Source organism: Leucoraja erinacea, chromosome 26 (assembly GCF_028641065.1).
Source record: "Leucoraja erinacea ecotype New England chromosome 26, Leri_hhj_1, whole genome shotgun sequence".
Taxonomy (NCBI): domain Eukaryota; kingdom Metazoa; phylum Chordata; class Chondrichthyes; order Rajiformes; family Rajidae; genus Leucoraja; species Leucoraja erinaceus.
In genome coordinates this window covers 24,395,999-24,419,003 of record NC_073402.1, presented here as the reverse complement: position 1 = coordinate 24,419,003, position 23,005 = coordinate 24,395,999, and the positions used below count along the sequence as shown (strand labels likewise).

General features: G+C 44.1%; 1 protein-coding gene across 1 annotated transcript; it reads right to left on the bottom strand.

The window, feature by feature from the left end:
- Positions 1 to 847: 847 nt before the first annotated feature.
- Positions 848 to 21,127, bottom strand: LOC129709840 (proton-coupled zinc antiporter SLC30A2-like). Its single transcript, XM_055656451.1, has 8 exons — positions 20,436 to 21,127; positions 16,797 to 16,981; positions 13,349 to 13,495; positions 11,118 to 11,271; positions 9,793 to 10,000; positions 8,716 to 8,821; positions 7,674 to 7,808; positions 848 to 1,468 (listed from the first exon to the last, which is right to left on the bottom strand). Exons 1-8 carry the CDS (start codon positions 20,504 to 20,506, stop codon positions 1,323 to 1,325), a joined length of 1,152 nt encoding a protein of 383 aa, XP_055512426.1. The 5' UTR covers positions 20,507 to 21,127; the 3' UTR covers positions 848 to 1,322.
- Positions 21,128 to 23,005: the final 1,878 nt, after the last annotated feature.

Genomic DNA, 23,005 nt, shown 5'->3' with positions numbered 1-23,005 from the left:
TTTTTCACTGGCAAACAACCTTGTGTGATAGTGAGGTGGAGATGAAGTATCAGCCCAGATTGTGTGCTCAGATGCTGCAGTAAAAGTTATTCTCTCAAGAAGGGCACAGTGGCACAGTTGTAGAGCTACTGAGACCCGGATCAATCCTGACTACGGGTGCTGTCTGTGTGCAGTTTCTACATTCTCCTTGTAACTGCATGGCTTTTTACCGGTTGCTCTGGTTTTCTCCCTTATCCTATAGACGTGCAGGTTTGTAGGTTAATTGGCTTCTGCAAATTGACCCTAGTGTGTAGGATAGAACTAGTGTAAGGGTCGGTGCGGACCTAATGGGCTGAAGGGCCATTTCCATACCATGTCTCTAAACTAAACTAAAAACTAAACCTTGTGGTCAGTTGATAAGTTGCCCTAACTAAAAGCTCATAATAATACCACACAGGAAGCCACTGGGCCCAACTAATTAGTCCCACACTGTAGCAATTATTCAGGTATTCTTGAATCCATTTCATGCATTCCACCAACACCACACATTGGCTAATGCATTTTTCATCTGTGACTCTAATGTCAATTGCTCTACCCAGTGAATCAGACACATGATACTCAATATACACAAAGCCTTGGAGTAACTCAGTGGGTCACACAGAATCTCTGGGGGGAAAAGGATGGGTGATGTTTCAGGTCAGGTCCCTTCTTTAGACTAACCATCACCCATCCTTTTTCTCCAGAGAAGCTGCCTGACCCACTGAGTTATTCCAGCACTTTGTGTCTACCTTCAGTATTATCCAGCATCTGCAGTTCCTTTCTACACACAGAACATTACTGGGGGAAAAAAAAAAAGATTGCCCTATCAATAGAGACAACAACATTTTGTAAATGGGGTTTATTTTTGCTAAGCGTAAACTTACATTACGAATTCTTGCACGAATATGAACAGTTTGGACCCATCAGTGAACATAATCAACAATATTTTTTTTTAAAAGTGCCCGCGTTAGTCTCTCTTCAGTCCCATCGACGTAAAGGGTGTCAGAAGAGCAACATATTGCATCCATCAAGTGTGGCTTCATTCCCTTCCCAAAAGGACAGACATACTCAGAGATTATCCCTACTAGTGCCAGCTAGCTAAATATCCATATTTATGGTCACACCATTTTCAAGTCTCAAGTTTGGCTGCTCTTTGGTTACAAGAGCCCGATTCTCGAGCTTCCAACATACAAAAGCAACACCCTGCAATATTTGCTCCCATACATTTTCCAGTGTGGATGTCTGTGGTCAGATGGCATGCCTCTCTATCAGGCATGTTGGAGAAATTCCAAGGACCTCTGCAGTTAGTCTCTAGGCTCCTGGCACTCTTTGCACTCGGTCATATCGTCAGAGTAATTCTCGACTTGAATAGTGATGGAGCAAAAGTCAAACTTTTTCTGGAGCACTTGGTTAGCTTCAGCCAAAATAACCTGAGGATTGGCCACATCATCTGCAAGAAACACGACTGTTAGATCAAATCTAGTCGAGTCAAGTCCAGTGGAGTTGAGTCTATTGTCATGTATACAAGTCTGAGGTACAGGTAACAATGAAAAATGTTGCTTGCAGCAGCCACCCAGGCAAATAAGCTCAGACATACACCCAAAACAGAAATTCTACAAGACATTGAAAAGAAAAAAAAGACTGCAAAAAAAATATTTTAGTGCAACAAAACATAATTAGAAAACATTACACAACATCAAAATCTGCTGGATAGGCTAAATAATATCAAGATAAATTCTGGAGCTATATCCCAAGTGAAGTACGGAATGGAGTGAATGTAATAGTTTTACTAAACTCTCATTAGTCTATTTCTTGAGGATTTAAAAAAATCTGCAGAGGTTGAAAACCTGCAATATAAACCAATAAATGATTGAGTGGATCATCAGCCTGCAACAAAAACTCATCCTCTTTCTCTGTAGCTGCTGCCTGATACTCTGAGTATTGCCTCTATTTTCTATATTTATATTTTGAGGACTGTGCTTTACTGGGCAGCAAGTCCCAGGAAGTTTATATTGAACTGGGTGCAGCAGAATGATAAATGCTTAAGAATTCGCAGGTAAATTGCATGGACTACATTAATATTGCCTTGGATTTGGAAGATTAAGGGGTGCTCTAAATGCAAGATTAGAATTAGTTAGAAGACAACCAGAAAGTTATACCTTTATGGGTTTAGACCGTGGGTCCAATATTAAAATGAGATAATCTATTCAGAGAGCGTGTCATCTTAGGACATGGATCTCTGGAGCTTCCCCAAACCAGTTAATATTAAGTTTAATCTGGATATACATCGTGGAAATAGGCCCTTTGGCCCAACAAATTCCACGCTGACCTACGATCACTCGTACAGTAGTTCTATGTTACCCTTGTTTCGCATCCCGCACACTAATGTCAACTTATAACAATACAATTAGCCTACAAACCTGCACGTCTTTGGAATGTGGGAGGAAACTGGAGCACCTGGCTTGGTTAAATTGTAAATTGTCCCCAGTGTGTGCAGGATAGCGTTAGTGTGCGGGATTCGCTGGTCGGTGCGGACTCAGTGGGCCGAAGGGCCTGTTTCTGCACTGTATCTCTAAACTGAACATCCTCTTTCCCCAGCCTCCCACTACCCACGTCTCCAGCAGGCAGCCAGGATTTGCCAGTGTCTTTACAATAAATGGAGCTTTGAAACACCATTTCCCTCCCAGGAAAGCCTCGATTATGGTCGATGCCTTCAAATTCTACTCAAACACCAGGAGCCTAGCGTAAAATTCTCAAGTATTCAATATCATTCAAAACTGGATGCAGGAAATGTTAGATACAAGACTGAAATAGTTAATTATCTGAAATTGTTGGATTAAATGCAAGCTTCTGAAAAGCATCTTATATGGGAACTGGGAAGGAATGAAACTGGTGCCAGAGGATCATCATGAACTGTGATCTTGTTCATTGCTGGTCGTGACCTTATTTCTTATATTCTCATGATCTATTGTGCTATTTTAGATTCCATTCAACTCCAAAGAAGCACAAATTTGCATCATGGTCGGCATGGACAAGTTGGGCTGAAGAGCCTGTTTCTATGCTATGATAGATAGGCACAAAATGCTGGAGTAACTCAGCGGGTCAGGCAGCATCTCTGGAGAAAAAAAGAATGGGCGAGTTTGAACCAAAACATCATCCATCTGTTTTTTCCAGAGATGCTACCTGACCTCCTGGCGTTACTCCAGCACTGTGGGTCTACAGTATCTTTGGTATAAACCAGCATCTGCCGTTCTTTGTTTCTCCATGCTATACGACTGACTACTTCTTATTTCACTTCTGCTTTTACAATCTTCTTTCTGCTTCTAAATTTAATAACATTTGTGCTATTCGGCATCATGTAGTGCCTCTCTCTCTCTCTCCCCCTCTCCCTCTCTCTCTCTAATCCAGACCACCAAGGACTCATCCCCCTCCTCCACCTTTCCCATGAATTTAAAATGCATTTCAATTCTACTTTTTCTCACGTCTGATAAAAGGCGAATATCCTACAACAGTAACCCTGTCTCTCCCTAAATGCTGTTCAAGAAGGAACTGCAGATGCTGGAAAATCGAAGGTACACAAAAATGCTGGAGAAACTCAGCGGGTGCAGCAGCATCTATGGAGCGAAGGAAATAGGTAAAGTTTCGGGCCAAAACCCTTCTTCAGACTGAACCCTTCTTCAGACGAAACACTTCTTCTCCCTAAATGCTGCCTGACCCGGTGAATATTTCTAGCATTTTAATATTTTTGTCGTTGAACAACAATCTTGCTTTATGTGCACTGTAGCCCCATCATCTGGCGTTTTCTGGTATAATAAATATTCATAATCTGGGCAGATCCAAACTTGTAATCATTCTTGTGCAAACAATCAAATTTCCATAAAACTGAAAGAATTTATTAAAAGTTGCATAAAATAACAATGTGACATTATTTCCCAATATAAAGGGGAGGAAAGAAACAATGGCTTGTCTAAGTTTTGGATATCATTATTCCAGCAGTCCAAAGCAAGGGTAAGGTACACAAAAAAGCTGGAGAAACTCAGCGGGTGCAGCAGCATCTAGATGCTGCTGCACCCGCTGAGTTTCTCCAGCTTTTTTGTGTACCTTCGATTTTCCAGCCTCTGCAGTTCCTTCTTAAACACAAAGCAAGGATAAGGTTGACAACTGCCTGAATTGCCTTTGGGTTTTCAGGAACCAAAGATTCATTGCTGTTGACTATTCTGTAAGGAATGGAGTGGGCCAGTGGTTTCCACCATTCAATGGGATTATGGCTCTATATAAAGTTCCACCACATCTATATTTCCCTAAGAATTGTGCCTAAGAATCCAGCAATTACTGTTTGGCATATATAGACCATTGCATTAAATACTTCAAAAGATCTCCGAGCCAACTAAAAACTTTTCTCATCCCAATTACAAATTGCTGGCCACTTACCTGACAATATTGACCCCCCTAGTCCCAGAACTCTGGCCCTGGAGAAAGATTCTCAGTAACTACCCCCTTTGAACCTTACAGAAGTTGTAAAATTGTCCCTAGTATGTGTAGGTTAGTGTGCGCGGGGGGGGGGGGTGGTGTTCCCTGGTCAGCCCGGACTCGGTGGGCCAAAGTTCTTTCTCTAAAGTCTAAAGAATCGTTGGTTCAATGGGATTAGCCAGGTATGCACAACGACAGGGCAATCTGCTCATTCTCACGAATTAATTAAATCAGTAATGCAATGCTGTGTGAATTAATATTAATAAACTAGTTACAAGACTCCAAGAGAGGTCTCATCATAGCACTGTACCGAAAGCAATTTTAAAGCAATAAATGATCAAAGAAAAATATATTTTAATGGTTTCCTTCTTTGATCATTTGTTGCAAAGGTTTCAGAAGGTGGAAAGGCTTTTTGACTGATACTCAAGTAGCGGCACAGTGGTATAGTACTCAGTGCTGCTGCCTCATAGCTCCAGGGGCTCGAGTTTGATCCTAACGTCGGGCACTGTGTGATGCAGGTTGTATTTTCTTCCTTTGACTGACTGCAGCTTTCCATTGCATGCTCTGGTTTCCTGCCACATTCCAAAGTCTGCAGTTTTGGTTAACTACTGTAAGTTGCCCCTTTGTGTAGTCAGTGGCACCCTGCAGTGTTATAGCGATGCCCAAAGCAAGCTCGAGGAAGAACATCACATCTTTCATCTGGGCAATGGATAACTTGTTAATGGATATTTCAGCTTGTATCCAGAATGGCCAGTTTTGACAGCCATCCTTCTCTTTTGTAATCGGCCACACTATACAGCATTACCATGACTTTATAATATCTGCAGCACACTACACAAAGGAGCTAACCAAGCCATAAAGCTACATTATTTCACCCCATCTTAGAAATCCCCCCCCCCTTTATCGACTTATTACAAGCATAAGGTGCAACGCAACCTTAGAAATTAACTGTTTCAGAGCGGGTGAGGGGTGGGTAAAGATACGAAGTAGGTATATCCCTTTCAATGTCTCTTTTTTCTTCTTCTTTATTCTCTTTTTCTTATTTCACCTTTTTTTGTTTTCCTTTTCGCGCTATACAGCCTTATAGGCTTTTTTTTTTCTCTTTCTTCACGAACTAACAAAATCACTACTTTATATAATATTCTCTTTCTCTCTATTTCTTGCTTCTCTTACTCTTTTTTTTAACTATTATATATATATATTTTTTTTAAATATTTTATTTTAATAGAAGTACAGTCATATGGCACCAAAGTGCCTAATATATATTTTCATAATACATTTTATGTACAACTTCTTTTTTTTTGTTACATTGAAAAAAGATAAGAATAAGAAAAAGAAGTTAGATAGTAAAGGATAGAAAGATGTGAAATATATAGTGTGTGAAGAAAGAAAACGAGTAAATGAAGAAAGTTGAGAGAGAAAATAGTGAAAAGAAAATAAAATTTTTAAAAAAGGAGATCATTATTTATAATCTTGACCAACCCTCGTCCAGTCCTGAAACAGTTATTTTTTACAATTGTGTTGCACCATATGATTCCTTAACTATAATATTTAAAATGCGTTGTACATGAAATGTAATATGTTATTCATCTTATATTATTGTACACTACTTCTAATAAAAATATATATATTTAAAATAAATCCCCTCGCTCGCTTCTCTGCTGCCTAGACTTGTTTTCTATCTTTCTCGGTTCTGACAAAGGATCTTTAACATGAAACGCGTGCTGTGAAAGTTGAGTTTTTCTCAGCATTCTGAGTTTGTACTTCAGATCTGCAACAACTGCAGTTTTTGTTTTGTTCATGATATAGATTGATCAGAATAGGATGAGCTCAAAGCTCCTCCCCGAGATTCTTTCCCTGCATTAATAAAGCACAAACAAAAATACGTTTTGCAAACATGCGAACTATACATTCTACCCGTTTTAATATTTTGAAATATCTTTTACAATTTCAGGATCTCGTTTCCTCTTCCCAGTTTTTATCAGGCAACTGAGCCAACGAGAGAGCGGTCCTGAGCTACCATCGGAGACCCTCAGACCATCTTTAGTCGGACTTTATCTTGCACTAAACAGTATTCCCTTTATCCTGCATCTGTATATTGTGGTCGACTTGATTGTAATCATGTACAGTTTTTCTGCTAAATGGATAGCGTGCAACAAAAAAAGTATTTCACTGTACCACAGTACACGAGTCACATAAACTAAACTAAATCTCAAGCCACTTTACTGCTTTTAAAGTGACTGGGAAATAGTTGACCATGTGCGCTCAGTTACTCAGGGGCTACACACACCATGGAGAGTTTCCCTGCTTCTCTTTCTAATAAAGCCACGTTCTTTTACATCTATAGATGGGGACAAACTGTGACACTGTTTAATGTAGAATCAAGAAACTGCAGATGCTGGTTAATACACAGCAAGGCACAAACTGCTGGAGTAACTCTGCAGGACTCTGGAGAACATGGAAAAGTTGACATTGCAAGTTGAGATCCTTCTTCAGACCAAAATGGTGTCTAGCACCTGATGACTAGGACTCCGTCGATACCACTCTAGAAGCATCACGTTGGATTGCAGCCCGAGATTTTTTGCAGTGCGGCTTAAAGCAATAGCAATTAAATGTAATTACAACTGGCAAACGCAGGCGAGCAAACATACAGGCACCAAACATACCAAGATGGCGAGTGCCATCTTCTTCACTGTCGTGTGCTGGGGCTGCAGGGCGAAGGTCGCAGACGCCAACAGGATTAACAAGCTCATCAGGAAGGCTGGCTCCATCCTGGGGGTGCAGTTGGATTGATCGGAGGTGGTCTTGGAGGGGAGGATGCTCCTCAAACTGTGAAGCATCTTGGACAGTACAGCTCACCACCTCCATGACACACTGGTCAACCTGAGGAGCACCTTCAGCAACAGACTGGTTCCACCAAGATGCAGCACAGAAAGCCACACGAGATCCTTATTCCCTGTGGCTATCAAACTGTGCAACTCCTCCCCCTTCGGTCATGGGGTAGACCGACTCTCCCCATCCCCATCTCCCCCCCAAAAATCTTTGTATATCCCCAATCCTTTCCACTGGTCAATTTAATTTCATGTTTCATGCATCTTGTTGTGGTTTGTGACTGTTGACAGATCCATTTCCCTCCTGGGATAAATAAGGTTCTATCGTCACGTATCTCCACTATTGTTACTTACTGGTGGCGATGTGAGCGGATAGCACAAGCTGGTTCATGGTGAGGGCCCAGATGCGGAGGCTGTGCACCGCTTTCACCTCATCAATTAACAGGAGAGTCTCCTTGACGTTGTTAAAATCCATTCCTATTGGGGTACCTGGAATGAAATAAAGAGCATAGCATTGCTGCATGAATCGCTGTACAAGAACATTTCTTTTTCCTGGAAAATACCCTCGCCCCCTCTCATCTCAAGCAAAACTCCACGATTTCCAGCATTCTGTAGCTTCTTTGCGTAGTTTATCTCAAGACTCTTCCTGCCAAGCATCAATATTGGGCGTAGTTCAAATCTTATTAACCCTCAACTATCTGCTGTCAAATTGGACCCGCACTCTTTGTCAACAGAAATCAAACACATTCTTTCAAAATGGAGTAATTGGTCTTCCGACTCTCTCTTTGTTCCCTCTTGAAGCCCTTCATTCAGCTTATCAAAATCAATCTTACAATGATCCCTCTGGCTACAAGTATAAATCATGGTATCCCAAAGGGCCTGGTTCCTTATGCCCCTGTCCCACTTAGGAAACCTGAACGGAAACTTCTGGAGACTTTGCGCCCCACCCATGGTTTCCGTGCGGTTCCCGGAGGTTTTTGTCAGTCTCCCTACCTGCTTCCACTACCCTGCAACCTCCAGCAACCACCTGCAACCTCCGGGAACCGCACGGAAACCTTGGGTGGGGCGCAAAGTCTCCAGAGGTTTCCGTTCAGGTTTCCTAAGTGGGACAGGGGCATAACTATTCTCACTTCATCCTCTCCTCTATGGACTGATTGTCTCTCAAACTAAACGGATCTGTTTGCCTCTTCAATGCAAACGTTCCTTCTCAAATTAATCACTTTCTACAATGATGAATGCCAACACCTTAAACGCACTTCCTCTGCGCTCCAACATATTTTAACCTGCAAGTTGTTATTGTGTATTTCATCAACTCCCTTAGTTCTCCAGATTTATTTTTGCACCTTCATTTTATTTGGCATTGAGAATGTTTTTTTAGTCAAAACTCCAGACTTGCCTTCCATCAGTACACGAAGGACATCTTTCAGGATAGAGAAGGTAGTCCCGAGAACCAGTACCGAGAAGAGGAAGGTACAGATTGGATCAGCAATTTTATATTCAGGCTAAACACAAAGTAAAAGAAAATAATACTGATAAGTGCAATGGAACCATCTTTTACTTAAGACATTGGAGAGATAACTCAGAAATAGGCCCTTCGGCCCAGGAGGTCCATGCCGACCAGCGATCACCCACACACTAGTTCCATCCTACACACACTAGGGACAATTTACATTTTTTCTTAAGCCAATTAAATGACAAACCTGCACGTTATTGGAGTGTGGGAGGAAACCGGAGCACCTGGTGAAAACCCACGGGATCACAGGGAGAATGTGTAAACTCTGTACAGACAGCACCCATAGTCAGGATCGAACCCGGGTCTCTGCCGCCGTAAGGTGGCACCTCTACTGCTGTGTCACTTGGACCACCCTGATATATCAGATGGGCTAAAATGGAAAATGTTAGCTCATTGTATGTAGAAGTGGCTTTAATCTCTTGGCTCTGGTGCCAAACTAATCCCAAGAATGTTATCACTCTAGAACAGAGCTGGACAATGACACAGGAATCAGGCTCCCAAATTAGTGCAGTACATCTCAAAATGTGGGCAGCACAGTGGTGCAGCTGGTCAAACCACTGCCTCGTAGCCACGGTGGCTTTACAAATACAGTTTGGAAACAGGCCCTTCAGCCCACCAGGTCCATGCTGGCCGGCGATCACCCCACACACTAGCACTATCCGACACAGTAGAGACAATTTACAGAAGCCAATTAACCTACAAACCGGTACATTTCTTGGAGTGTGGAAACTGGAGCACCCAGAGAAAACCCATGCACCCATACTGACAGCACCCATAGTCTGGATCAAACCCAGGGCTCAGGCAACAACACTACCACTGCACCACTGTGCTGCCCAAACTGCGCACTGGGACACGTTGGGCCGAAGGACCCGTTTCCACACTATACGACTCAAACCCACTTTCCCCTTCCAAAATTCCGAGTAACAGCGCAGCGACACACCTGAAACATTATCCACGTACCCGAAAATAGATGACAAAAGCAGCGATCAGCACTCCAAAACTCTGCAGCAGATCCCCAACTACGTGGATGAACGCAGCCCGTACACTGGGGTTCCTACGGCCACTCAACTTTGACCCCTGGGGGGTGGACTCCGTGTCATGTGATCTGCCCTCGCTTGTGCCGCCATGGGTGTGGTTGTGTCCAGACTGATGAAGGATTACGGCCATTCTGTGGAGCGTGTGGAGAAGTGGAGGGAAAAACAAATCAGGGTTGAGGGAGCAGTCAACTTTACAACACTTGGGCTGAAATCATTGGTCAAAGCGCCTGTTCTGTACTGTTCTATGTTCTGAATGGAACTGGGACATTTTTTTGTTTATTCGGCAATCCCTTTAAACCCAATCCACCATCACCAAGTGATAACTCTGAAAAAGGCCAACACAAGGTTTTAAGTACTTGCCTTTTCCACTTTAGTTTAGAGATACAGCGCGGAAACAGGCCTTTCGGCCCATCGAGTCCGCGCGGACCAGCAATCCCCACACATGATGCTACCCTGCACACACTAGGGAAAACTTACACTTATACCAAGCCTACAAACATGTATGTCTTTGGAGGGTGAAAATGCAACTAGGAGGTAAGTGACTGAAAACGGTTTCCCCCTATTCCCCCCCACATACAAACATACCGAGAAAAATACATACATTTAGACATGCTAAAAAAAACAAAAAAAGTCAAAATGACCGACACACTGCATCAAGCACCCACGATAATGGTCAAATGTAAATTGCTGGATGGTGGTTTATATTTAGTGTCATTGATTCCAGCTGGTTTAATCTAGATTTTAGTTTTGTTTAGAGATACTGAGTTCACACCGACATGCAATTACACTTACATTAGTGCCATCCTACACACTAGGGACAATTTGTAAAAGCCAACTCTGAATGAGGGAGGAAACCAGAGCACCCGGAGGAAATCCACACGCTGACAGAGAGATCGTACAAACTCCATACAGACCTGTAGTCAGGATGGAACCCGGGGCTCTGGCACTGCAAGGCAGCAACTCTACCCTAACACCACCGTGCTACCCCTAATATTGTACATCATCAAAATTGCACAGACAGCTGTGGAGGCGAAGACATTGGGTGTTTTAAGGCAAGGATTAGCTGAAGGCGGAGAAGGCAGCAAGTCTACAGCAGCGCCACTGTGCCGCACAAAATCTGCAAAGTGGTGTCCACGAAACTGTGCCACAGCTTGGATTCAACAGACTCGTGACACGAACAGAACAAAAAAAAATCAGAAGAGTAAAATAAAAAATGCAAAAACACTCTACATGCTAGAGGATACTCACACAATGTTTATGGCAACAGCACATGCTGAGGTGATCAGCATTATTGCCCCGTTAATCTCATACTCGTCAGATATGAGTCGCTGAACTGCCAGGTAGACCAGTATTCCTGTTACCATCCAGATTGACAAGACCGACACCAGGGCCCCAAGAATCTCTGCATGTCACCAGCCATAGAAAGAAGAGTTATTTACCACAAAAACAAAAGAAAGGAACACAAATAATTATCAAGAAATACCTTGATATATGATGCCGTAAAGCATTTATTCTCTCGTCTGTGGATTATAAACGAGAAAATGGAACGATGGCCAGATAGAAACATAAAAGTACAGTGAAGTTAAATAAAGTGGATGTAAATATATATATTTTTGCTTGTGGAAACGAATACAACCAGAGGCCATGGATATAATGTGTAAGAAGGAACTGCAGATGCCGGTTTAAACCGATGATGGACACAAAAAGCTGGAGTACCTCAGCGGGACAAGCAGCATTTCTGGGGACTCCATCTCCTGCTCCCAATTCCTCCGTCTATGCCGCATCTATGCCCAAGATGAACTCTGGAACTCTCTGCCACAGAAGGTATTGAGGCCAGTTCATTGGCTATATTTAAGAGGGAGTTAGATGTGGCCCTTGTGGCTAAGGGGATCAGAGGGTATGGAGAGAAGGCAGGTACGGGATACTGAGTTGGATGATCAGCCATGATCATATTGAATGGCGGTGCAGGCTCGAAGGGCCGAATGGCCTACTCCTGCACCTAATTTCTATGTTTCTATGTTTCTATGAGGTGTTCCATACTAGAACTTCCGAGATGTCCGCATTCTCCAGGGAACGGGGGTTTCCCATCATAGATGAGGCCCTCACTCGTGTCTCCTCAGTACCCCGCAGTTCTGCTTTTGCTCCCCCTCGTCGCAACAGAGTCCCCCTGGTCCTTACCTTCCACCCCATTAGCCTCCTCATACAACACATAATCCTCCAAACATTCGACCTCCAACGGGATCCCACCACTAGCCATCTCCACCCCTTTCCACCGAGATCATTCCCTCCCCAATTCCCTGGTAAACTCATCCCTTCCCACCCAATCCAACCTCGTCCTTGCAAAAGATGCAACACCTCTCCCCCCCTCGACTCTGTCCAGGGACCCCGACAGTCCTTTCAGGTTAGGCAGAGGTGCACTTGCACCTCCTCCAACCTCATCTACTGTATCCGTTGTTCAAGGTGTGGACTCTTATACATCGGCGACACCAAACGCAGACTGGGCGATCGTTTCACGGAATACCTTCGCTCACCCCGCCTGAACCAACCTGATCTCCCGGTTGCCCGACACTTTAATTCTCTTTCCCATTCCTACACAGACCTTTCTGTCCTCGGTATCCATCATTGTCAGAGTGAGGCTAAATGCAAATTGGAGGAACAGCATCTCATATTTCTCTTGGGCAGCTTACAGCCCAGTGGTATGAATATTGATTTCTCTCACTTCAAGGTAGCCCCGGCATTCCCTCTCTCTCTCTATCCCTCCCTCACCCAAGTTGCACTAGCTTCTCATTTTCACCCTACAAACAGCTTACAATGGCCTGTATCCTTTATCATTGTTACTTTTTTTGCATATATTTCATTCATTGTTCTTTATCTCTCCACATCGCTGTCCATATTTCTCGTTTCCCTTATCCCTAACCAGCCTGAAGAAGGGTCTCGACCCGAGACGTCGCCCATTCCTTCTCTCCAGAGATGCCTCCTGTCCTGCTGAGTTACTCCAGCTTTGTGCATCAAGCCATGGATATATGATAGTCACTGCCACATCCCGTGTAGAATTCGGGAGGGAATCCTAACCCAGATAGTGGCTAGAATGTGGAATTCACTGCCAGAAGGGAAAAGAACAGGGAGGCAGTGGTGGAGTTGCTGCCTTGCAGCGTCGGAGATCAGGGTTTGCTCCTGACCATGGAAATGAAAAATGTAAAGTAAATTACAGACTCTTCTATAAAGAACATTTTAATGACCACAGATGACGTCTATCGCATGGAGTACATCCAGAATTTTCTGCTTTTATGACAATTTGGTTTTGAGCATTTCTATCGGGTTCATATTGCCATGAGAATGCTATTTTAATGAAAAACAAAATGCCAGATTTGAATGCATTCAGTTTACTGGGATGAATTTACAAATGAAAGACTAGATAACCGGCCAGCAATTATAGCAATGTGCCCATATCCAGATACAAGTAGCAGATCCCATCTTACCTGACCGGTGCCAGCCAAAGTTCATGGTTTTAGTGGCAGGACGAGCAGAAATCCAGAGGGAAAACAGGCTAAGGAGCATGGAGGCCAAGTCGGTCAGGAGGTGAGCAGCATCAGTCATGACAGCCAGGCTTTGAGCCATGTATCCCCCTGTACGAGGAGAAGAAATAGTAGCACGGTTCAGAACATTTGATTACCACAACCTCCCTATCTCCCTCCCTATGGCACAGTGGTAGAGATGTTGCCTTACAGTGCCAGAGACTCGGGTTGGATGCTGACTACGGGTGCTGTCTGTGCGGAGTTTGCATGTTGTCCCCGTGACCTTTCTCCAGGTGCTCCTGTTTCCTCCCACATTCCAAACACGTGCAGATTTGCAGTTCAATTGGCTTCTGTAAATTATCCCTAGTGTGTAGAATGGAACTAGTGTATGGGTGATCCGTGGTTAGTGCGGACTCGATTTGGCCGAATAGATTGTTTCCACGGTGTATCTCTAATCTAAACTAAACCCCCAAAAATATACAAGACATCTTAATAGGTTCACCAGACTGATTCCTGGGATGGCAGGACTTTCATATGAAGAAAGACTGGATAGACTCGGCTTGTACACGCTAGAATTTAGAAGATTGTGGGGGGATCTTATAGAAACTTACAAAATTCTTAAGGGGTTGGACAGGCTAGATGCAGGAAGATTATTCCCGATGTTGGGGGAAGTCCAGAACAATGGTTTTTAAGGATAAGAGGGAACTCTTTTAGGACCGAGATGAGAAAATCATTTTTTACATCAGTATTGATGTGGATAGACAACTGGCTGGCAAACAGGAAGCAAAGAGTAGGAGTAAACGGGTCCTTTTCACAATGGCAGGCAGTGACTAGTGGGGTACCACAAGGCTCAGTGCTGGGACCCCAGCTATTTACAATATATATTAATGATCTGGATGAGGGAATCGAAGGCAATATCTCCAAGTTTGCGGATGACACTAAGCTGGGGGGCAGTGTTAGCTGTGAGGAGGATGCTAGGAGACTGCAAGATGACTTGGATAGGCTGGGTGAGTGGGCAAATGTTTGGCAGATACAGTATAACGTGGATAAATGTGAGGTTATCCATTTTGGTGGCAAAAACGGGAAAGCAGACTATTATCTAAATGGTGGCCAATTGGGAAAGGGGGAGATGCAGCAAGACCTGGGTGTCATGGTACACCAGTCATTGAAGGTAGGCATGCAGGTGTGCAGCAGGCAGTAAAGAAAGTGAATAGTATGTTAGCTTTCATTGCAAAAGGATTTGAGTATAGGAGCAGGGAAGTTCTACTGCAGTTGTACAGGGTCTTGGTGAGACCACACCTGGAGTATTGCGTACAGTTTTGGTCTCCAAATCTGAGGAAGGACATTATTGCCATAGAGGGAGTGCAGAGACGGTTCACCAGACTGATTCCTGGGATGTCAGGACTGTCTTATGAAGAAAGACTGGATAGACTTGGTTTATACTCTCTAGAATTTAGGAGATTGAGAGGGGATCTTATAGAAACTTACAAAATTCTTAAGGGGTTGGACAGGCTAGATGCAGGAAGATTGTTCCCGATGTTAGGGAAGTCCAGGACAAGGGGTCACAGCTTAAGGATAAGGGGGAAATCCTTTAAATCCGAGATGAGAAGAACTTTTTTCACACAGAGAGTGGTGAATCTCTGGAACTCTCTGCCACAGAGGGTAGTTGAGGCCAGTTCATTGGCTATATTTAAGAGGGAGTTAGATGTGGCCCTTGTGGCTAAGGGGATCAGGGGGTATGGAGAGAAGGCAGGTACGGGATACTGAGTTGGATGATCAGCCATGATCATATTGAATGGCGGTGCAGGCTCGAAGGGCCGAATGGCCTACTCCTGCACCTATTTTCTATGTTTCTATGATAGAGAAACAAGAGACTGTAGATGCTGGAATCTGGAGCCAAATATAAACTTCTTGAAGAAATCTGCAGGTCAGGCAGCATCAGTGGAGGCAAAAGGGGCAGTCGACATTTCAGGCTAAGACCCTGCTTGAGGATGAGAGGGGAAAAGGGGAGATTTAGCTGGGAGGGGTGGGACAGGGGTTTGTAGGTGAGAGGTGGAACTAGATGAGAGGTGGGGAGGGAGAACGATGGACTGATGGAGTCAGGTGGGGGAAATAGAAAAGGTGAATAAACGGAGAGAGAATCTGGGACGGGTGGGAAAGGAATGCAGTGAGTGTGTATTACCTGAAAGTAGAAAATGTTACATTCTTTCCATTGGGTCGTAATCTACAAAACTGAATATAAAGGCAAAGGAACTGTAGATGCTGGTTTCTCAAAAAAAAAGACACAAAGTGCCGGAGTAACTCAGTACGTCAGATGTTTCGAGCAGGGGGGAGAAAGCTGGAAAAGAGAGGTGGGGGCAGAACAAAGCCTGGGATAAGTGTATACAGGTGATGGGGATGTGTAGAAGGAAATACAGATGCTGGTTTACACCAAAGATCGACACAAAAAACTGGAGTAACTCAGGGGGTCAGGCAGCATCTCTGGAGAAAAGAAATAGGTGACATTTTGGGTCGAGACCCTTCTGAAACAAGTTACTTGCGAACTTGTCCAAATTCTATCAAAATCCTAAGTTGCCAGCACTGGTTGTTGTATCCTTTCCCCACCATGGAGTAACAGACACAAAACACAACATCTTACTGGAGTGTGGAAGAAGGAACTGCAGATGCTGGTTTAAACCGAAGATAGACACAAAAAGCTGGAGTAACTGAACGGGTCAGACAGCATCTCTGGAGAAAAGGAATAGGTGATGTTTGGGTCGTTTCGGGACTGAAGAAGGGTCTTGACCCAAAACATCACCTATTCCTTTTCTCCGGAGATGCTGTCTGACCCGCTGAGTTACTCCAGCTTTTTGTGTCGATATTACTGGAGTGGCTGTACACCAGACTATCTGCTCGAGGATTTATTTTACATGTAGCCTTGGGAATACTCCTTGAAGAGACTGAACAACTGTTTCCCACGGAATGAGAAATGAATGCGATGGGTTGGAATCCCTGCAAAAATGGACTTCCATTTATCTGCAAACAAGGTTTCAACGGAAGGAGGAAATCTTTCACTGCCCCAAGTCAGCAGACTGCAGGTTCTTTACCCTCTCCGGAGAGCAGGACGAGCAATCTATAGCAAGATGCCAGCGCTGCGGTGATGGAGAGCTACACTCCAAGGCACAGTTTATTGGAAAAGCTATTAAACTGAAGCTTCATCAAAGACTCAGCCGGATGAGAAAGGGAACACATCACGATTCAAAGACGAGTGCTGGCAACGTGGCTGCTGCTTGTGCTAACATTCATCTCTCAACCCACAGATCACCAGGTCATTATCGTAGCGTGCTACAATTCATCCAACAACAAATCACTTGTATCTAATTACCTCCAACACTCTTATGGACACATGGATACAAGTTATTTCTTTGGTTACCTATCACTTCTGCTATTATAAAGACCAAGCAGACAGCAGAAGCCAGGTAGAGCCGTCGGCGGGCGAGCTGCTTATCTGCATCCCTGTGCTTTCCAGACTGGTTAAGGTGACAGTGCCAAACTTCCAGCTTGTTCATCGTCATTTCTGCATCCGGCAGACAACCATACAGCACATCCGCCGAAGTCCTGCGAGCCGAAAGATTAAAAAAAGTACAATTGTGGCAAATTGTTGTAAGTTTTTAATCCATAAAAGCCAATTGGGCCATGACGTCTCCATCTTTTCAAATGCAAATTTCTCATATTTCACCGTTAAATGTCAATTTCCCCAAAATATTTCCATTCAGCATATGTTATTATCGATGAGGATAGAGTGGGCAGGCTGGACTTACATGCAGATTGAATGTAATTTGATTGAAACATAAGACCCTGAGGAGCCTTGACAGAGGGGATGTGTTGAAGATGATTCTTGTGGAAGAATCTAGATCTCGGGGATCAATGGTTAAAACTAAGAGGTTGCCTCTTAGACAATAGACAATAGGTGCAGGAGGAGGCCATTCAGCCCTTCGAGTCAGCACCGCCATTCAATGTGATCATGGCCGATCATCCCCAATCAGTACCCCGCTCCTTCTCCCCATATCCCCCGACTCCACTATTTTTTAAGAGCGCTATCTAGCATCCAGAGAACCTGCCTCCACCGCCTTCTGAGGCAGAGAATTCCACAGACTCACCACTCTCTGTGAGAAAAAGTGTTTCCTCGTCTCCGTTCTAAAAATATAGAGATGAGGCGAAATGTCTTCTGTCAAACTTGTGTAACCAGTTACTGATTCTTTGGCCAATCCATTGTTCATTCTCGGATCTTTTTTAGTTGTTTACCAATCTATCCAAGAGAGAGCTAGATAGGGCTTTTAGAGATAGCAGAGTCAGGGGATATGGGGAGAAGGCAGGAACAGGGTACTGATTGGGGATACCCGCTCTGCACCCGCTGAGTTTCTCCAGCATTTTTGCGTACCTACTGATTGGGGATGATTAGCCATGATCACATTAAATGGCGGTGCTGGCTCGAAGGGCCGAATGGCCTCCTCCTGCACCTATTGTCTATCACAAACCAATTTATACCTCAGACTTTCATAATTTGCTTTGTTTGAATTCAAGAGCCTGGTTTCTGATTGAACTTGCAATTTTTATTTCACATTCTATCATACAATGATTACTCTACCCTTCAGGTCCCTTCACTTAGTACGGGTGTCAGGCATTACGGGGAGAAGGCAGGAGAATGAATGGGGTTAAGAGGGAAAGATAGACCACGCATGTCTGAAGAAGCATTTCGGCCCGAAACATCGCCCATTCCTTCCCTCCAGAGATGCTGTCTGTCCCACTGAGTTACTTCAGCTTTTTGTGTCCAGCCATAATTGAATGGCAGTGTAGACTTGATGGGCCAAATGGCCCAATTCTGCTCCAATCACTTAGGAACTACCAGGTCATTAATAAACCCTTTCTCGTTGCAAATACCGACCTAAAATAGTCTTTTCCCTGGCAGGTTCGTCAATATTCTAGAAAATCTTTTCTTGTACATTCCATGATTTTCCTTTCACGCATTATTTTGATTTGACCGTTCTATATATCAATTCCCCCACGATTACTCTTATTTTTTCCTCTATACCATAGCATGAAATAGGTCATGTGGCCCATCAGCTCCATGCAATCCCATTCCCCACAATAAGGTCTTAAGTGATAGGAGTAGAATTAGGCCATGCAGACCATCAAGTTTACTCCACCATTCAATCATGACTGATCAATCTCTGCCTCCTAACCCCATTCTCCCCATAACCTCCGACACCCGTACTAATCTATTGTCTCTGGCATGCACTACATGAACTCCTCCCAAATTCCCTTGCCACTTGTCGATATTCATTAACCATTTAACTACCTGCATGGCTTAGTGATGTGGGTTGAGGGGGGAGGTTGCTGCAAACGAGAGGTGGGGCGGGGGGTGCAAAGCCTGACAGGCGATAGGTGGGTACAGATGGCAACAAAGGCTGGGTTGGTACCATGGTGCAGCAGTAGAGTTGCTGCCTCTTAGCGCCAGAGACACGGGTTCGAACCTTGACTGCGTGTGCTTGTCTGTACTTTCTCCCCGTTACCTGCTTGGGTTTTCTCCGAAATACTCATTTTTTTCGCCCCCATGCTCCAAAGACGTGCAGGTTTGTAGGTTCATTGGCATGGTATAAACGTAAATTGTCCCTAGTGTGTGTGTGCGTGTAGGATAGTGTTAGTGTGCAGGGATCGCTGGTCGGTGCGGACTCTGGTTTCTGCACTGCATCTCTAAACTAAGCTAAGATGAAATGAAGAGAAAAGTGTCAGATTAGGCAGGAAGACAAGGAGTGTAATGTAAACCTGTGGATGGAATGGCACAGCATGAATAAAGGGGAGACATGGGTGATGGAGTAAGAAGTGGAAGATGAGTGGAAAGGAACAAGGTGTTCATAGCCAGAGACCCTAAAGGAAGACCCCCTGGCCACAGTACTGCAAGCATATGAGCTACCTCCTCTGCTCTCAGGTGCCTTGCTCTTCTTGGGGTTTGAGGACAGAGGCTATTTCAGCACCACTTTTTGGATTCCCCACACACACCATAGTCATAGGCAAACCCTTCCGTGCTTACATAACAAATACGGCATTAACATGTGCATATATATAGAACTAGCTACCAGAGGACAGACACAAAATGCTGGAGAAACTCAGCAGGAATGGCGCCATCTCTGGAGAGAAGGAATGGGTGACGTCGCCCATGTCATCCCTTCTCTCCAGAGATGTTGCCTGTCCTGCTGAGTTACTCCAGCATTTTGTGTCTATCTTCGATTTAAACCAGCAGCTGCAGTTCCTTCCCACACATTTTGTTAGCTTCCAGAGGAAGTAGGCAGGTACTATAAAAATATTTTTGAAACATTTGAACAGGTAGATGGATAGGAATGGTTTAGATGGACAAAGGTCAAATGCTGGCAAATGGGACAAGCGTAGATGAGCATTTTGATCGGCATGGATAAGTTGGGCTGAAGGATCTGTTTCACTGCTACATGACTCCATGAATGAGATGAACCTCCATTAACACACACACTCTAGGTAACTTTCCTCAGGATCAACCTATCCTATCCATGTACCTGTCCAAATGTTTCTTAAACGTTGCGATAGTCCCTGCCTCAACTACCTCCTCGGCCAACTTGTTCCATACACCCACCATCCTTCACGTGAAAAAGATTCCCATTAAATCTTTCCCCCTTCACCTTAAACCTACGACCTCTGATTCTCATTCCCCTACTCTTGGAAAGATACAGTGCGTTTACCAGATCTATTCCCATCTTGATTTTGTACACCTCTATAATATCACCCCTCATAGGAATAAAGTCCTAGCCTGCTCAACCTCTCCACATCTCCAGTCATGGCAACATCCTTCTCTGAACCCCCTTCAAGCTTTGACAACAGTAGATGCTAGCCCAAACTTTTTTTGGAGCCAAAATTCAAGTGTTGTTTCCGAGAGATAGGAAAGTGTCCAGTTGCTTCCTATTGAGCGACGGGGGGAGAAGGACAGAGGGAGAGAGAGGAGGGAAAGAGGGGAGCGCATGGCACTCCTGACACAGACACTCACCTGGGGGATGGACGGGTTGCCTGGGGCGAGAATTGCTTCACAAGCGGCGAGGTCTCGCTCATTTCTTCCATCAGTTTATCAATTAAAACCCTTCGGAAGGGCGACCCTTGTGAACTGGAGTTTTAAAAATGAGCAATGGTGCGTTGAACAGTCCCGGAGCTCCTCGGGGGCGAAAGAACAGTCATGAGACCAGAGGGACGTGTGACTTTCGAACAAGTTTTGGACCGTGTGGAAGCTCTGAGTCCCTGCACTAACTCAGCGCTCGGGCGCAAACTTGCTTTGGAAGTCATTGTCCTACTATTTGTTCAACTATTTGCATTTTGGGAGAAAATGGAGCGGTGTGCACACGAAATAAAACGCAACTTTACTGCAAATTAGGTCTGTGCGGATAACTGTCTCTCTCAATAAGAAACAAGACGGGTCTGCTCCCGGCCCGCCAGCACTGAGACTTTGTTGGGATAAGGGCGGGGCATTCAGCTGTTATCTATCACTCGCTGAGTTGTATTGGAGCGACCCAGCGCTGGGCAAACTTTTATACCGCCTTTTAAGATTTAAATAAAAAACTTTTCACAAGACTGTTACCAATCACCATTTGAATTTAGTCACGCTATTAACCTGATGTGGGATGACATTCAAACTCGTCAACTTTCAGGACAGGACGGCAAACAGGCAGTATGCTTGTTTTCAACGTTAAAATGTTAGGAGCTGTGATTGCTTTCATCTAACGTGGAAGCTATTGGAGGTTTGGGTTCTAAGGCACATCTTTAAGGAATGGATGGGGGGTGGGTTATGCATTTAATTCCGACGCTGGGTGGCCAGGCCGTGGTGAATCTGTGGGATTCAGTGCCACAGAAGGCTGTGGAGGTCAAGTCATTGGGTGTTTTTAAAGTGGATGTTGATAGAGTCTTGATTAGAAAGGGCTTCAAAATGTACAGGGAGAAGGCAGGAGAATGGGGGTAGATCAGCTACCATGGAAAGGCGGAGCAGACTCGATGGGCCGAATGTCCCAATTCTGCTATATCTTATGGCTGAAGGGACTGTTAGCAATTGTGGAGCAATGAAAAATAAAGTGGGCGGGAGACGAGGATGGGACACACAGAGAGATTTTGGATGTTGTGCGACTAAGTGGCATGAGGTTAAAACAAAGCTGAGAATAAATTCTTAAATCGTAGGAACAGAATCAGGCCATTCAGCCCATTGAGTCTACCCCACCATTCAATCATAGCCTTCCTCCATTCTCCCACCTTCTACTCATAACCTTTGACATCCTTACTAGTTCTCTGCCTCAGAGTGGAATTCTCTGTCTCAGTTAGTGGATTAGTTACTTGATTAGTTGTACTCACATAAATATTCGTAGTTACATTATTTTCTTAAGAGGAAAGATGCAGGTTCTCTGGATGTTTTCAAGAGAGAGCTAGATAGGGCTCTTAAAAGTAGCGCAGAGAATATGGGGAGAAGGCAGGAATGGGGTACTGATTGGGGATGATCAATCAATCAATCAATCAACCTTTATTGTCATCTTGCAAAGCAACAGTTGTACAGTGCAAAATGAGAAGACGTTTCCCAGGGAATACCAGAGCATCGCACATAAAACTTAAAGCATTTCACACATAATAACAGTAAAAACAATCCAGATGAAACAGTATAAGTAGTTAAAAGCAGGTAAAACAGCAACATTAAAATACAGTAAAAACAGTCATTAAAATGTCCAGGGCAGCTGATTTGAGTGGCCAGTGCCAGAGTTATTAAAATGTCAGTGCAAAGCTGCAGAATCAGGTGGAGTGATCATATTGAATGGTGGTGCTGGCTTGAAGGGCCGAATGGCCTACTCCTGCACCTATTGTCTATTGTCTATAATCAAGAACCTGTAAATCTCTGCTGTAAAAATACCCAATGATGGTCTCTGCAGCTGTCTGTGTCAAAGAATTCCACAGATTCACCGCCCTCTGTCTAAAGAAGTTTCTCCTCATCTCCTGTCTACAGGTGTGTCCTTCTGTTCTGAATTTTAAAACGCAGATGTTTAACATGGATTGCATGGGTCACTGAGCACAGAGGTGATGGGGGAACTGGACCGGTGGGAGTTAGGATGCAGGCAGTGGTGTTTTGGTATGAGCTCTGGAGGAAAGAAGGTGAGAGACCTGCAGTAGCATGAATTAAAGGAGCCTGTTTGAGCAAGGTCAGTTTTGAGGAATGAGACTCATGTAAATTCTCATTAATTCAATGTTATCCTTTAGGTCCCCTATCTGCGTGCAACTTTCCCCAACCGCCTCCCTCTTATTGTCACCTGTCCTGAGATGCAGTGAAAAACTTTGTTTTGCATGCTATCCAGGCAAATCAGACTAGACCTGAGCACATCGGGCACAACAAAATATAACAGAGTGCAGAATATGGCATTATAGCTATTGAAAAACTGCAGGTACAAAATAAAATCCAATTATTACTGGGGACCAATGTATGTAGCTTTGATGGAGCATCTTGGACAGCACGGGAGAGGTGGGCCAATCTGTGTGGCAAATCATGTCTGATATACGGTAGTAGTTCTTTGTGAAAAGTTTCCGGAATATTTATAC

What these genes read in the sequence shown, in the direction of transcription:
- LOC129709840 (XM_055656451.1), bottom strand. Translation starts at nt 20,506, where the DNA reads ATGGAAGAAATGAGCGAGACCTCGCCGCTTGTGAAGCAATTCTCGCCC. An exon ending in GCTGTTGCCATAAACATTGT is followed by an intron (nt 10,001 to 11,117) that starts GTGAGTATCCTC and finishes CACGCTCCACAG; the next exon opens with AATGGCCGTAATCCTTCATC. An exon ending in ATCCGCTCACATCGCCACCA is followed by an intron (nt 1,469 to 7,673) that starts GTAAGTAACAAT and finishes TGTTTCTTGCAG; the next exon opens with ATGATGTGGCCAATCCTCAG.